Consider the following 16,893-nt stretch of genomic DNA (forward strand, 5'->3'; position numbering starts at 1 on the left):
ATATGCAGGGGATATTCAAAATTTAAAGAACAGCAGAAAGAGGGGGAAGGAAGTCAAGTTCTGAAATGTTTAAAAAAATGGTAGAATTAGTGAAATGTATAAACATAAAATTTAAAAATCTGAAAAAGGAAAAAGGAAATCCAATATATGGGAAATCCCTCTCCCGCCACCTTGGTGGGGAGACGCGATTGAACTCTGTATCATTGATTTGCCACTAGCCCGAGAAATGTTCTTTTGGAAGGGGCGTGACGTTGCAGACGCGTCACTGAATGCAAATGACCTGGGGTTCCCCTTCTCCGCCCTGCTTAGGAAGGAGGCAGCGCCTGGCCTCTGACGCCTCCCTGGGTTATCTTGCCCGCCTTCTGCTGCTGCTGCTGCATGCTGAGCGGGGCGGAGACGGAAACTTCCTTCCTTTTGTCTTTCCAGAGAGCTTGGGACGCTGTCATTCATTTTCTTAACCGAGGTAAGGGAGGGAGGCGGCGGCTGGGAGGTGTCCTCAGGGCTTACACTAGCTGCGAGGTTGAACCTCAAGGCAGCAACAGTTTGGTGATAGGGTCTCTGAGCATGGAAAGAGTGACTCTTCACTCCCTCCTTCGCTTGATGCAGCCAATTCTGACCTATCTCTGGGCTAGGCAAAAAGGCTGGTGGCATTTAGGGCAACCTATTGGAGCCTTCTGTATTCTGTACTTGCCATCAGCATGGATGAATTTCTAGGGCTAATTGTTTTATTTACCGCCCTGATAGCCCACCTTTTCCGCCACATGCTCTGGGTTGCACGTTTCTTAACTCCATTAACTCCACTTTGATATTGGATGCAAGGCATTGTTAGCAAACTTTCATTCCCTCTACTAGTAATAAAATGAAGGTCCAGTGTGCAAAACAGGTTGGGGAGTCTAAGCCAGGGGTCAGCAACCTTTTTCAGCCGTGGGCCGGTCTACCGTCCCTCAGACCATGTGGTGGGCCAGACTATATATATATATATTTTGGGGGGAATGAACGAATTCCTATGCCCCACAAATAACCCAGAGGTGCATTTTAAATAAAAGGATACATTCTACTCATGTAAAAACACACTGATTCCCGGACCGTCCGTGGGCCGGATTGAGAAGGCAATTGGGCCACATCTGGCCTACGGGCCTTAAGTTGCCTACCCCTGGTGTAAGCTGTAGTGGAATATATTTAAAGGGGTATGTGTTTTTAGTTCCTATTTCCCTCCAGAGCACCAAATGAGTAAACTCCAAACTTTAAAACAGCTGCAATAGTCCCTACATTAACGGTCATTAATTTGTTCCTATACTGTACAGGGAAGCTTGTTTTCATACTGTTAATATTTCCTTTGTGTGTGTTTGTTTATCTGAACCATTTTTACCCTGCTCACCAGCAAAAAAAGAAGGGGGGGCTTGTGAATGTAGCTTACAAATGTGAAGACACTGTCCTCATGCTTAACAAGACTAAAAAATAAAATAAAAATAAAAAATACACACAGCACAAAAGGAAACAGGGTTGGGAGGGAGGAGGAAGAAAGCAAACTTGGGCCCTTACCACCAGGATCCTTGTTATGACCAGCTGGAGTGGAAAGATTTCAATTAGAGGAGGAGTCAAAGTTGCTGCTTTTTTGACAAAGATCTGAAAAAGAGGTTTTGCTGGCTTCCTGTCCTGTAGCCGTATTAATTATAATGTTACACCAGCTCTGATAATACCAATCTGAGCCTGAAACCAAGGCAGCAGCTTGAGGGCTGTTTTTGTTAGCACCAAAGCTGGAGAAGGAAGGGTTAAAACTCACCTCCCCTTGCTGGGATCCTAATTAATCAGGTGATTCCCAGCTGGGGCTCCTGCTTTGCACTTAAAAAAAAAAAATCCTCCATCTAGTTTGGCCTTGCATCAGCCCAAGTGAGTTTAGAGAGCGAGCCTCGGCTCTTGCGCCTTAATTCATTCATCTGATTTAAGAGGCCAGCTAACATAATTGTTTTATGGGATCCCCCCCCCCCACTAGCTCAATGATAGAATCCTGTATTTATTAGATTCTAACCTTCACTGGGGAGACGCAGGTGGCACTGTGGGTTAAACTACAGAGCCTAGGGTTTGCTGATCAGAAGGTGGGCGGTTCGAATCCCCACAACTGTTTGGTCCCAGCTCCTTGCAACCTAGCAGTTCGTTACCACATCAAAGTGCAAGTAGATAAATAAGTACCGCTCTGGTGGGAAGGTAAACGGCGTTTCCGTGCGCTGCTCTGGTTCGCCAGAAGCAGCTTTGTCATGCTGGCCACATGAACCGGAAGCTGTACGCCGGCTCCTTTGGCCAGTAATGCGAGATGAGTGCTGCAACCCAGAGTCAGACACGACTGGACCTAATGGTCAGGGGTCCCTTTACCTTTACCTATATTTCAACAATCCCAAAGGTTTGAGAGTCAGTAGCCCAGAGGTTGTGACAGTGTCACAGTATGTTTTGCATGCTGTCTCCAGTAAAAAATGACATTGCAAGGAAGCTCTCATAGGATGAAACTGTACGTGAATATTTTGCTAGAAAAACCAGGAAAGAGAATATTTTGTAAAATGTGCTTCGTGTAACAGGAGATAATCCAGTACAGCAATTTTAATCAAAACTTGCGATGTGGTGGTGGTTGTTGTTGTTGTTGTTGTTGTTGTTGTTGTTAATGTGGTGATTTCTTGTGGAACAACCCCACTGAAGAAGATTAACAGTAGTTACCCAGACCTCGGGGACCCAGGTGGCGCTGTGGGTTAAACCACAGAGTCTAGGGCTTGCTGATAAGAAGGTCGCGGTTCGAATCCTTGCCACGGGGTGAGCTCCCGTTGCTCGGTCCCAGCTCCTGCCCACCTAGCAGTTCGAAAGCACGTCAAAGTGCAAGTAGATAAATAGGGACCGCTCCAGCGGGAAGGTAAACGGCGTTTCCGTGTGCTGCTCTGGTTCACCAGAAGCAGCTTTGTCATGCTGGCCACATGACCCGGAAGCTGTCTGCGGACAAACGCCGGCTCCCTCGGCCTATAGAGCGAGATGAGCGCCGCAACCCCAGAGTCGGACACGACTGGACCTGATGGTCAGGGGTCTCTTTACCTTTACCTTACCCAGACCTCATTGCTGGTTGCGAACAGGGCTTCATGACAGTGAAAGCTTCTGGGACCCCAAAATGTAGTCCACCACTGATCCAGACTGACCCCTGAAACCCGCAGCAGTGTTGTAATTTTCCTACCACCACTGCACATTTCCTACACCCCCACCCCCCACACAGTGCTTTCTTCGGGGGGTACGTAGGGGTACACATCCCCCTAAACATTTTGCGAATCTAAGTTTGGCCTCATTGAGGGGCAATATTTCAATATGGGACGCAGGTGGTGCTGTGGTCTAAACCACTGAGCCTCTTGGGCTTGCTGATCGGAAGGTTGGTGGTTCGAATCCCTGCGATGGGGTGAGCTCCCGTTGCTCGGTCCCAGCTCCTGCCAAGCTAGCAGTTTGAAAGCGAAACCAGAGCAGAGCACAGAAACGCCATTTACCTTCCCGCCAGAGCGGTACCTATTTATCTTTTTTTTTTTATAAGATTTTATTATTTTCTATTAAAACAAAAGAAAAACATAGCATAAACACCAACATTAACAATACAAAAACACAATGCATAAACACAATACATAAACACAATCAAACAATTACAATAAAAAGAAACATATACAAACCTTTAAACTAACACTTATCCTCTTACTTTACTTGGTACTATCCTCTCTATATTTGGGGACTTCCCCCATTCCCTCCACTGTCTTCAAAATCATATATATCTTCTAGGTAGCTTTGTATCTTGTTCTATTCACATTTGCTCAATTTTTAATGTGGTTAACTTTACTTAAACATATACCTAATCGCATATAGATCTTAACTTAAACACCAAATCTTAACATATTTTCTAACAAATAAATCTTTCACACAAAAATATCTTCCTAACAATTTTATCTAACATAAACCTACTAAAGCCGCTCTTCTATTTGATTCTGCTCAAATATTCAATTTTACTGATTTAACTAAATAGTCTTTAAATTTCTTCCAGTCCTGTGACACCTTCTCCTCCCTCTGGTCTCGGATTCTGGCGGTCAGTTCTGCGAGTTCCATATACTCCATCATCTTCATCTGCCATTCTTCCACCGTTGGTATCTCTTCACCTTTCCATGTTCTTGCCAATAAGATTCTAGCTGCTGTTGTGGCATACATAAAAAACACTCTATCCTGACTGGGTATCTCTTCATTGGTTATGCTCAGAAGAAATGCCTCTGGTTTCTTACAAGGTACCTATTTATCTACTTGCACTTTGACGTGCTTTCGAACTTCTGATCGGCAAGTCCTAGGCTCTGTGGTTTAACCCACAGAGCCACCTGCGTCCCTCTTAGCCAGTCTACTTGGAGTTAAATACCACCTGTAAATCATTTTCAAGTAGTTCTCCTTCAGGGAATAACATGCTGTAAACTTCAGATCGCTCTGAAGGAGTGAGCCCTATTGATTCCTAGGGGCAGTGGCGTAGGAAGGTGGGGGCTATGGCGGCAGGGCGCCCTGGGTTCCACCCTGGAGGGGGCGACATTCGGCGCGCCCCTCGCCCCATAACGTCCAAGCTTCTCCCCGCTGCAAGCCTCGCTCGGTGCGGCAGCAAGGGGAGGGCCCGCGACCGGCATCCAGTACTGAGTGCACATGTGCAGAATTCTGCACATGTGCACTCCATATAGGGTCGGAGTGTGCATGCGCGGGATGCCACACATGCACACTCCGTACGGGGCCGCCGTGCAAGTCCATACGGGCTGCTGCTCGCACACGGCGGCCTACGGGCTGCTGCTTGCACGGTGACCGTGTACGGAGTGCGCATGTGTGGCATCCCACGCATGCGCACTCCGACCCCGTGCGGAGTGTTCATGCGCAGAATTCCGCCCATGCGTATTCTGTACCGGGTGCCATGCAGGTGCTACCCCGGGTCCCGGGGGGTGACAAAGAAATTGTCACCCCCAGTACCCTCTGGGCTTCCTACGCCTCTGCCCAGGGGGTGTGGGTCTGAGTAGCCTGTGACTCCTGCCTTTCCATTAATTTTGCATCTCTAAAACCTCTCTCGGCCAAGACTTCTCTTACGGAAGATGGTGTCCATCAACGACCTGCCTCTGGAGATCCTGCTGCATGTCTTTGACCTCTTCCCCTCGTGGCACCTGCTCCGCTGCTTCCGTTGGGTGTGCTGCTGGTGGAGAGACCTGGTGGACTCCTTGAACGCTCAGTGGAAAGACAAGTGCAGGCGGGCCGGCTACCCCCTTGAGATGCTGACCAGTCCTTTCCCGGACTGGAAGCTCTTCTACCTTCTCTGTCAGCTGAGGAAGAACATCGTCCGGAATTCTTGTGGCGAAGGTGTGTCTCTGTTCGGTGGCACAGGGCTACCCCTGGCTGCTAGCCATGACAGCCATGACAGCCATGACAGCCATGACAGCCATGCTCCGCTTCCATAGCCAGAGGCAACAATGCTTCTGAAGACCAGTTGTTGGAAAGGACAGGAGGGGAGAGTTGCTCTTGTGCTCAGGTCCTGCTTAGGGACACCTGGTTAGCCACTGTCCACTCACCTTTTACCCGGTGGGCGGCGTTGCGTCCAGTTAGACGAGGCTCAAAGGTTTTCCGGCGTAGGGGTGGAGATATGCCACTTCCTCCCCCCCCCCACATCACAGCCGGCCATATCATCTCTGCTGGGGACAGCCCCAGCCAATCTGCTGGCAGGGTGGGTGTGGCCGTGGGCAACTTAATGGCAGCGCGGCCAGCTGGCACCCTCTTCCTTGCCTCTTCATTGGATCACCATACCCACCCACTGGCGGAGGAAGGGGGTGCGGTGGGGGTGGGCTGCCCTGAGTGCTATCAATGAGGGGGGTGACAAAATGCAATTCAGCGCTGCCTGTGGAACCAAGCAGGGTTGAGTTGCATCGCGAGGCATCCCCTTCCCAGCGATCGGCCAGGCTCTCGCTGCCCTTCTGTCTATGTCCCACCCTTGGGGGGGGGACCCAGCTTTGCCTCGTGAGCAGCAGTGCAGCTTTGAGCATGGCCACATGTGCGCACACACTGAGGGGGGTGACATTTGGTGCACTGCCTGCCCACGACTCCCGAGCTTACTCTGAGCCGTAGGGGGAAGGCGGGCAGCTGTGCTGCTTTGCCGGTGACCTTCGCCCCTTCCCCCTTCCTTTTGACAGCTCAGGGGAGGCTTGGAAGTTGCAGGTGGGTGGGGTGCCATTTCCTCCCTGCTCTCCTGGGCTGCTGGAGGGGGGCAGGGGGGCTCTTTGTTTGACGGGGGGTGGAGGGTGGAAGGGGGAGAAGGCAAGATCTACATCAGATACTGTAGCTGCCTGCACAGTTTTCTTTGACTGGGGGGCAGAGGGAGGGAGGGAGGGGGGATTTCAATGTGAGGGGGGTGACAAAAAAAATTCTGCACCAGATACCCCCTGACCTTTCTACGCCACTGTTCCCACCCACCCTCTTTTCATGCTTTGCTCTGATATGGCCTTGCTATGGCAATTGTCAGTCGCCATATTGTTGGGGCCGAGTAGGAATTATTATTTTTCCACCTGGCAAATTGGCACCGGCCATTTGGTTTTCACCTGTCTCGTAGCAATCGTCGCAACTTTTGTGAGGTTAGGCATCGGGTAAGTCTAAACCGCAGAGCCTAGGGCTTGCCGATCAGAAGGTCGGCGGTTCGAATCCCCGCGACAGGGTGAGCTCCCGTTGCTCGGTCCCTGCTCCTGCCAACCGAGCAGTTCGAAAGCACGTCAAAGTGCAAGTAGATAAATAGGCACCGCTCTGGCGGGAAGGTAAACGGCATTTCCGTGCGCTGCTCTGGTTCGCCAGAAGCAGCTTTGTCATGCTGGCTACATGCCCTGGAAGCTGTACGCCGGCTCCCTTGGCCAGTAAAGCGAGATGAGTGCTGCAACCCCAGAGTCGTCCGCAACTGGACCTAACAGTCAGAGGTCCCTTTACCGTTTGGTTGCAGGGGATGTTGTTGCCTTCACCTGCCCCTCCTCAGTAAGGGTATCCTGTCAAAGGGATTCAGGGCATGGGCTAGGGCCATGTCACACAGCCCCTACAGGGACCCCTCGGGGTTGTGCCACTATCTGATGTAAGTTACAGGGCTCCCAATATAGGTAGTTTACCCTTCTGTGGACTCCCTGCAGATGGGCAGGAGTCAAGCCTGACTTCACCCCAGTGCCTAGGCCAAACAGCTCACGTTGGTAACCAATAAAGTTGTGGCCTATTTTGAACCCATAAACCAAAATACTCTGCATCAGTGTGTTTTATTGTTCTCCTGGGAACGTTGTGGCTCAGGTGCCTTGGCATGCAACAGGATACTGGACTTGATAGGCCGTTGTCCTGATCTATCAAGGCTTTTAAAAAGTTCTTACGCCCTCCTTTCTTCCTTCTCCCGCAGAGGAATTTCTCCACTGGGAAATCGACAAACATCAGGAGCACTGCTGGGTTGTGGTGGAGCTGTTACCAGACGAATACCCCTGTGACAATATCAGGACATGTTTCTTCGCCTTCAATGGGTGAGGACCATGTTAGAGGATCAGTAAATCCTCAAATGTGGCTATGGATTTAGAAGATTGGTCAACATGGTAGTGGAGGACCTGCATTGAATGCAGAAGGTCCAACCTCCATCCCTGGCATCTCTAGGTAGGGCAGGGGAAAGACTCTTCTAGGAATCCCTTGAGAGCTGTGGCCAGAGTCAGAGAGTGGACAGTATAAAGCTAGACGGACCAATAGTCTGACTCAACAGGCAGCCCTTCCTTCATGAGGACTGGAACCTTAGAGAAAAGAACGCAGGTTAGATGGAGAACACCTGCTTTGCATGCAGAAAGTCCTGAATGATTCCCAGCATCTGCAGGTAGCTCTAGAAGAGACTTTTGTTGTGATAGGTAGATGCTGCCAGTCAGTGGTCTGACTCAGTGTAAGGCAGGAAGATCCAGTCTCCTTTTCTCCCTTCAAGGGCTATTTCACTAGAAGCAGAGAGTAAAATTAAAGATGTCCATAGGTGGCAGAAGGACCACAGGAAAGCTTAAGGTATCTGGTTTTCTTGCTGCCCTCCTCTCCTGCAGTGCAGGCTGCCTTCTGAGGGCTGGATTTGACCCACGGGCTGCCAGTTGCCAGTCTCCAAGGGCACAAAAGGTCAACAAGCTGGACTGGTGATGGTGGTACAGTGGTACCTTGGTTCTCAAACTTAATCTGTTCTGGAATTCCGTTCCAAAACCAAAGCGTTCCAAAACCAAGGCACGCTTTCCCATACAAAGTAATGCAAAAGGGATTAATTGGTTCCATACTTTTAAAAACAAGCCCTAAAACAGCAATTTAACATGGATTTTACTATCTAACAAGACCATTGATCCATAAAATGAAAGCATCAATCAATGTTGTTGTTGTTGTTGTTGTTGTTCAGTCGTTCAGTCGTGTCCGACTCTTTGTGACCGCATGGACCAGAGCACGCCAGGCACGCCTGTCTTCCACTGCCTTCTGCAGTTTGGTCAGACTCATGTTGGTAGCTTTGAGTACACTGTCCAACCATCTCATCCTCTGTCATCCCCTTCTCCTTGTGCCCTCCATCTTTCCCAACATCAGGGTCTTTTCCAGGGAGTCTTCTCTTCTCATGAGGTGGCCAAAGTATTGGAGCCTCAGCTTCAGGATCCGTCCTTCCAGTGAGCACTCAGGGCTGGTTTCCTTCAGAATGGATAGGTTTGGTCTTCTTGCCGTCCGTGGGACTCTCAAGAGTCTTCAATCAATGTACTGTACTATAAAATAAATAAAACAGTATTGTAGATGATGAAAATTAAAATTATTTTTTTTCTTACCTGCACTGATTATAGTCAATGTTTGGATGAGGGGCTTTTATCCATTTCTGCAGTCGCACAGTCAATCAATCAGTAGCTGAACTGGGTTCCACACAGTCACAAAAACAAATTAACAGAGAAATCCTCAAAAAGAAAAACGCAAAATAAATAGCAAAAACCAAAGCTCCAAACTTAATCCATTCCAGAAGTCCATTAGACTTCTGAAATGTTCGAAAACCAAGGCACAGCTTCTGATTGGTGTGGGTGCCCCGGAAACAATAGCCTGCAGTCGCATTGGACGTTTGGCTTCCGAAAAACGTTCGAAAAACGGAATACTTACTTCCGGGTTTTCGGCGTTTGAGAACCAAGGTACCACTGTAGTTGAAATGGCTTTGATTTCCTTCCTCACCTCTCAGGCCCGACACAAAAATTCAACGCATCACCTTGAAGGACCACGGCTACACGGATGAGCTGATGGACTACGTGACACCCCATATCGTGGTGCAGGACTGGTGAGTGCTGGAACTGGCGTCAGAAGAGATTGCAGGATCAAAACCCCATCTAGTCCTGTTATCGCAGTGCCCAACCAGATGGGTGGGTTTGGTAGGTCTTGAGTAGCAGAGGCGGTGGGGGAGGACACACTGTTTAGGCATATTTGAGCATTCATCCCAAACATCTAAGGGTTATTTAGCAAAATTTACAGCCCACTTACTCATCAGGAAACCCCTATGGGTTCATTCACACTTTTGCATTTTAATCATTTTGCGCGCTGCATTGTTTCTCAAACTTGGGTCTCCAGCTGGTTTTGGACTACAGTTCCCATCATCCCTGACCACTGGTCCTGCTAGCTAGGGATGATGGGAGTTGTAGTCCAAAAGCAGCTGGAGACCCAAGTTTGGAAAACAATGGCATACAGGTTAATTCCCCCCCCGGGGGGGGGTCTGAGAGCTTTTCCTGTTGTTCCTTGCGGAAAACTGGATCTTGCTCTCTTATCAGGTGTGTGGAAAATCCAGAGGGAGATTTTGCTTTGCTTATCTTGCTTAGTTCTTCAGTTCCGTGGGTAAGGTTGGATTTTTGGCAAGGCTGAAAAACGAGAAAAGCTCTCTGACCCGGGGTGGGTGGGAATTAACCGATACACAAAACGTTCAAAATATGGGTTGGGAGATAGTGTGGGTGGTATGCAAAAGAACAATCTAACATATTCGTTAGGAAATACCAATTCAAACCAAACGTCAGAAACAAATTGATGTGGTTTTTAAAAATCAAGATATAAATCCAAGTGTTTTTAAATGGCTGGTTTTAAGTGGACAGAAAGAAAACAAGCCCCCCACCCCACCCACTTGTGTAAATAATCTCCTGAAGCAGGCCTGAAACATCACAGAATTGTAGATTTGGGACCCAAGGGTCATCCAGTCTACCCCCCCCCCCCCCCGTGTAATGTGTGATGAGCTGCCTGCTTTGGAGATGCCAGAAAGTGCCTCTAAAGCAGCTGGTTTTGCTTCAGCCTTTGGGTTTCATCTGCACGCTACAAACCAGCAATTACGATATTGTCCTCACTATGCTAGTGACTGGGAAGCAGTGATACTTCTGAACCCTTGGCTTGATTTTGCCTTGTGCCCTTCTCCGCAACAGGTCCGATGTCCTCTACCCAAATCCTCGTTACAACTACAGACTGACCGTGAAGCTTCTGGCTGCAGATTTTAAAGCCCTCTATACCTGCTATATCTCGAATGGGGAGGTAATCAAGGATGGCACGAGGAACTGGAAAAAGGTAAATCCGGGATCTAAGGCAGGGTGAGTACTCAGGATGTGGGTAGTGCTGTGGGTTAAACCACAGAGCCTAGGGCTTGCTGATCACAAGGTCGGCGGTTCGAATCCCCGCGACGGGGTGAGCTCCTGTTGCTCGGTCCCAGCTCCTGCCCACCTAGCAGTTCAAAAGCACGTCAAAAGTGCAAGTAGATAAATAGGTACCGCTCCAGCGGGAAGGTAAACAGTGTTTCTGTGCACTGCTGTGGTTCGCCAGAAGCGGCTTAGTCATGCTGGTCACATGACCCGGAAGCTGTACGCCGGGTCCCTCGTCCAGTAACGAGAGATGAGCACCTCAACCCCAGTCGGACACGACTGGACTTAATGGTCCCTTTACCTTTTTAAGTACTCAGCCAGGGCCAGATTTAGGTATGATGAGGCCTTAAGCTACTGAAGGTAATGGGGCCCTTTATATGTGCAGCTGTCCTTTGTCAACAACTAATTGTTGCTGTTTTTTGTGTTGAATATTTGCTATAATATTAGATAACAGGTACAACAGCTTGACCTACATTCAACTGGGCTGCACTGCAGTCTGCAGCTGGTTGCTACATGTTGCCATGCAGCCAGTCCATGCAGAATGTAGGCACCCTGTATATAGAAATAAGCAAACCAGTGATATTTTAGGGAGCAGGCTAGCAGGCGGGGCCCATTACTTACATCATAGGAGCCTACACAACACAAAACAGTTTTGCTGTTTGTAGGTTTTATTTTATTTGGTTTTTTATCTTACATTTTGGAAATGTACATCCAGTTGTTGTTTTTTCTTTAATTTTTTTGGGGGGGCCCCAAGAGAGTGGGGGACCTAAGCTATAGCTTGTTTAGCTTATACTTAAATCCGGCACTGTACTCAGTAGTAGTGTAGCTTGAGGGTGGGGTGGGGGCAATAGGGGTAGTTGTCCCGGGTGCAAAATTGTGAAGGAGGCGCAAAATTTCGACACCTGGTGCTACTTCAATACAGCTGCACCGGCCTGTTGCTGGGCTCTGGTGAAAACTCCTTCTCTCTCCCCATCCCAAATTTCCAGACTGTGTACATCTTCCGCAACTACCCCAGCGGAGTCCGCCACATCCATTTTGAGCACGGCGTGGACTACGGCAAGCTGTCCAACAGCACCGTCATCGTGGGTCCGAACTTTCCGTAGAAGAAGAGGAAAACACCCCAAAGAGAAAGAAAGGGTTGATAAGCTGCCTGAACAGGCCTCGCCTGGGGTTCTCTCGGTGTCCCTATGGATCTTGGATGCCGGTTGTGGCCCCTGCTTAAGAAACCTTTCCTCTGAAGTTGCATGTCTGCGTTTTAAAAGTTATCATCGGATTTTTATTTTTTTTAAAGGAAAGTTTTAAAGAATATCAATAAAGTATTCCATTCGCATGTATGTCCTGGGTATGAAACGGGATGGGAGAGCTGTGGCTCAGTGGTAAATGACTGCCTCATAGGCAGAAAGGTCGTGGGTTTGATTCTCGGCGTCTTCAGGTGGGACAGCTGCTGCTGGTAAGTGAACACTGTAAACCATGAGTAGGCAAACTAAGGCCCGGGGGCCGGATCTGGCCCAATCGCCTTCTAAATCCGGTCCACAGACGGTCCGGGAATCAGTGTGTTTTTACACATGTAAAATGTGTCCATTTATTTAAAATGCATCTCTGGGTTATTTGTGGGGCATAGGAATTCGTTTATTCCCCCCCAGAAAATATAGTCTGGCCACCCACAAGGTCTGAGGGACAGTGGACTGGCCCCCTGCTGAAAAAAAAATGCTGACTCTTGGGCTAAGGAGTAAACCCTACACAGGTCTGGAGTGGAGTCCCTAAGGCAGTTGGCAACTCCTGCAGCCAAGCAGATGCTAAACGTCTTGGTCTGCTTTCCTTTGGACCACATCAGAAAGGCTAAGAGCAGGGTCTTGTCAACTGTCCACAGACAGTCCGGGAATCAGCATGTTTTTACACGTGTAAAATGTGTCCATTTATTTAAAATGCATCTCTGGGTTATTTGTGGGGCATAGGAATTCGTTTATTCCCCCCCAGAAAATATAGTCTGGCCACCCACAAGGTCTGAGGGACAGTGGACTGCCCCCTGCTGGAAAAAAATTGCTGACTCTTGGGCTAAGGAGTAAACCCTACACAGGTCTGGAGTGGAGTCCCTAAGGCAGTTGGCAACTCCTGCAGCCAAGCAGATGCTAAACGTCTTGGTCTGCTTTCCTTTGGACCACATCAGAAAGGCTAAGAGCAGGGTCTTGTCAACTGTCCACAGACAGTCCGGGAATCAGCATGTTTTTACACGTGTAAAATGTGTCCATTTATTTAAAATGCATCTCTGGGTTATTTGTGGGGCATAGGAATTCGTTTATTCCCCCCCAGAAAATATAGTCTGGCCACCCACAAGGTCTGAGGGACAGTGGACTGCCCCCTGCTGGAAAAAAATTGCTGACTCTTGGGCTAAGGAGTAAACCCTACACAGGTCTGGAGTGGAGTCCCTAAGGCAGTTGGCAACTCCTGCAGCCAAGCAGATGCTAAACGTCTTGGTCTGCTTTCCTTTGGACCACATCAGAAAGGCTAAGAGCAGGGTCTTGTCAACTGGGCAGCCCAGGACCTCCAGACACACTGCCCAGGCTTGCAGTCCAGGGAGTTCACTTCAATGCAGTTAATATAGCAATGGGCTTGAGGCATCCTTGGTTGACCTTCAAGCCAGTCCCTGTCTCTCCGCCCAATGCACCTCGCAGGGTTGTTGTGAGGATAAAGAGCACATGGGGTGGGGAGACTCATATATGCCCACCTTGGAGGAAAGAGGGGATACAAATACTGTATAACAATAAATAAAACAGAAATAAAATGAATTACAAGGGCTAGAACAGGAAAACCCAACAGCTGCTTGAGGGCACTGCCTGTTGGCTACCAGAATGTTGGCCACGTTAGCCGATTTTTAGAGTCACAAGGGACCCCCCAGGGTCATCTAGTCCAACCCCCTGCAACGCAGGAATCGCAGCTAAAGAATCCCTGTTAGATGGACATCCAACCTCTGATTAGAAACCTCCAAGGAAGGAGAGGCCACTGTAATAAGGAAAACTGCTCCCTTTCCCTTATGGGGTATTCCTGAGCCTGTACAGAGTCCTTAAGTGGGTTCCCTATTGGTAGGAGAAAATAAGAGGTCAACCAGAGAATATTGAGAAGCAAAGCAGCTAGTAAGTCTGATCTTTATTAAACTTTTGCAACAGGGTCCTCGCACACCACATGCAGGAGGTAGGAGAGAATCCTGAACAATGGTGCCTAAGCCCTTATATAAACTTTTGAAACTGCCCACGCTGTAGGTCAAGACCACCCCCCAAAACATCATACATACATCACAGAAGGAGGCAGTCTCCAGCAGAAATCCTGCCTGCCAGGATACCTGATAATGGTCACTGATTGCTCTACCTGGCAGCCTGGCCATTCTTTTGTGATGGTGAAAATACTTTAGTTCCTGAATCCAGGACACAGGCTCACCCTATCCACACACAAATATGCCCTTAAGACAGGATTTGTAAGCAAGTTTTATTGGTCTAACTCAGAAGATAGGCCATCTTTGGCATTGCAACAGTACCTCTAGTTATGAACTTAATTCATTCTGGAGGTCCGTTCTTAACCTGAAACGGTTCTTAATATTCTGTTGGGAGCCGCCCAGAATGGCTGGGGAAACCCAGCCAGATGGGCAGGGTATATTATTATTATTATTATTTATTAACATTTAATTTATACTTGAGACCTTAGAATTCTTATAACACCACCCTCTTCTGAGGGAATCGGTTCAGCTCTGACCCGTCGGAGAGTTCTCCCTAAGGTTGAGTCAGAATCTTCTTTCTTGTACGTAGTTTGAATCCGTTGGTTTGGGCCCCACCCAAACCAGCTTGCTCTATCTTCCCCGGGAATACCTTTGGAAGTGTCAATGCAAAGGTTGTCCTCGCATTGGAAGTGTAAACTGCAAACATTCTCCTAGAGAAGGCGAGCCTCGGTCTTGCAGGGCACGTTTTCCTGGTTTGATGCTGGCGTTGGTTCGTCTCCCTGCATTCCCTCTCTCTCTCTCTCTCTGCCACAGGGAACAAGAGCCAAGATCTGAAGTTACTTGCCTGCGACAGACAAGATCAGACCAGTCCCGCTCCAGAGGCGGAGTCTGAAGCCCCAGAAAACATCTCTCCTCCTCCTCCTCCTCCTCCTCCTCTTCTCTAACCTTGCTGACGAGGCTGGGACATCAGAGACTTGCTGTGTCACGGAAAGGGACCACTGCGATGCTGCGCTAGGAGGCAGAAACCACCAGCTCCTCTCTCTCCTCTCCTGCAAAATCCACCTTTTCGCCTGCAGACTCCTTGCCTCCCCAACCTTGGAAGTCCGGACGTCTTGAAGGTAAGTACGTGAGCCCTTGCAAAAACGCCCTCCTCCCTCTCCCAACTTTACCCCATTAAAAAATTAGAATATGCAAGTTCGTTTCTAGAAACATAAATAAATCATGGATAGATGAGTCGACGGAGCCCCAGATCAAATGATACTGGTTTATGGATGAATGTATTGAGTTGACGTTGCATTTGATGGGTGGGTCATTGGATGAATTGACGTTGCTTTTGATGAATCATTCGTTTGGGATTATCTGCTCCAAAAAGGCAGACGTTTCCCGAGGTTTGGGGGCAGAGATCTTTCTCTGATCTTTTCATCAAGGTCAGTAATAATAATAATTAATAAATAATAATAATAATAATCATTACCCCACCTTTTCTCCTGACCGTACTCAAGGCAGCTTACAGATAGAAACAAAAATGGCTAAACACATAGAAAAACCAACTAACATTAACAGAATTAAAACTTGAATGTGGGGAACTGACTCAAAGGGACAGTGGTGGAGGTGGTGGCAGTAACTACCAGAGTCATTGGAGAAGCACAGCTGGCCAACCTTGCAAGGCAGGTGTGCAAAGAAGGGGGTTGTAAGAGGCTGGACGGAGCCCCCCCCCATCACTTTGCTACGTGTTTGAGGGAAGGGAAAAGGTGTATCTCAGAGACAATTTCTTAGGACCTTAGGAAGCTGCCTTATGTCAGACCACGGGTCTCTCTAGCTCAGTATTGTCTACACTGACTGGCAGCAGCACTCCAGGGTTTCTGGCAGGAGTCTCTCCCAGCTGCACCCGGAGATGCCTCTGGGGACTTAACATGGGACCTTCTCTGCACACCCAGATTCTTGAGAGATCCCTGCAGAATCTGATCAGATCATTGGCGGCCAAACCCTGCCTTCTTCTCGTCAATTTTAATAAAACTAGGTTGGGGGCTTGTAACCTCAAAGGGGCTTATGTCCCTAGTAAATGCATTTTGGATCGCAACATGCCAGCTCCAACCCTATATAGATTTGGTGGTGCTAACCGTCATCTGTCTGGTTCCCTTTTCCTTCAACAGAGGCTGATTTTTAAATCCCTGAGATTGCAAATTGCTCATTCAGCGGGCTGGCTGTTAATTAAACACCCATTTGCTAATTTGGTTGTTTTTTGAAAATATTTGGTTTCTGTTACATTGGAACGAGTAGGCTGGTAGGCAGAAGGAGGCTCGTTCTTTTAGAAATACTCTATTGTCACTGTACCACATGTTTACAGCGAGATTAAACATTATCATTATCATTTTGATAATGAGCAGTGGCTTATAAAATTGCTAAGTTTCTCTTGCACATCCCAAAGCTAAGTCTGTTTACCCGATTCTGTCTCGTCAGCAAAATCAAAAGTCTATTTACTTTGTCGCAAGCCCCATGGAATCCAATAACACGTCCTTACAGTTGTAGTCTAATTACTGTATTGATTTATTTTAAAGGATCTCGCCCCTTTGCTCTTCATTAAAAAAAAATCCCAACAACTGCTTACAAATCTGTTAAAAAGCCCCTGATCAGCTGCTTGCTTACCAGTTTTTTTTTAAAAAAAATAAAAAGACTTTTTTGACCGAAAAAGAAATATCATCAAAGGAAAAAGGGAGCGGGAGGGAGGAGGAAGTGAACAAACTCAGGCGTTGATTCTTAGTTACATACCGTGTTTCTCCTAAAATAAGACACCGTCTTATATTTTTTTTCGCTCAACAAATCACAGTATGGCTTATTTTCAGGGGATGTCTTATTTTAACCGCGTTGCATCGGTACGCTGCATAGCCACGCCTCTCCAGGCTGTTTTAATGGGAGGTACCACGTCATTATGGCTTATTTTGGGGGTATGGCTTATTTTTGGGGAACGGCTTATATTTCGCAAATGCATAGAAATCCTGCTATGGCTTATTTTATGGC

The 16,893-nt window shown here is 48.0% G+C and overlaps 1 protein-coding gene across 1 annotated transcript; it reads left to right on the top strand.

The window, feature by feature from the left end:
* Positions 1 to 318: 318 nt before the first annotated feature.
* On the top strand, positions 319 to 11,856 carry LOC117052502 (F-box only protein 6-like). The gene is made up of 6 exons (XM_033159489.1): positions 319 to 463; positions 5,102 to 5,379; positions 7,433 to 7,550; positions 9,242 to 9,337; positions 10,458 to 10,596; positions 11,654 to 11,856. The coding sequence occupies exons 2-6, from the start codon at positions 5,118 to 5,120 to the stop codon at positions 11,768 to 11,770; spliced, it is 732 nt and encodes a 243-aa protein (XP_033015380.1). The 5' UTR covers positions 319 to 463; positions 5,102 to 5,117; the 3' UTR covers positions 11,771 to 11,856.
* The last annotated feature ends 5,037 nt before the right edge of the window (positions 11,857 to 16,893 follow it).

The sequence above is a fragment of the Lacerta agilis genome, chromosome 8 (genome assembly GCF_009819535.1).
Source record: "Lacerta agilis isolate rLacAgi1 chromosome 8, rLacAgi1.pri, whole genome shotgun sequence".
Lineage (NCBI taxonomy): Eukaryota > Metazoa > Chordata > Lepidosauria > Squamata > Lacertidae > Lacerta > Lacerta agilis.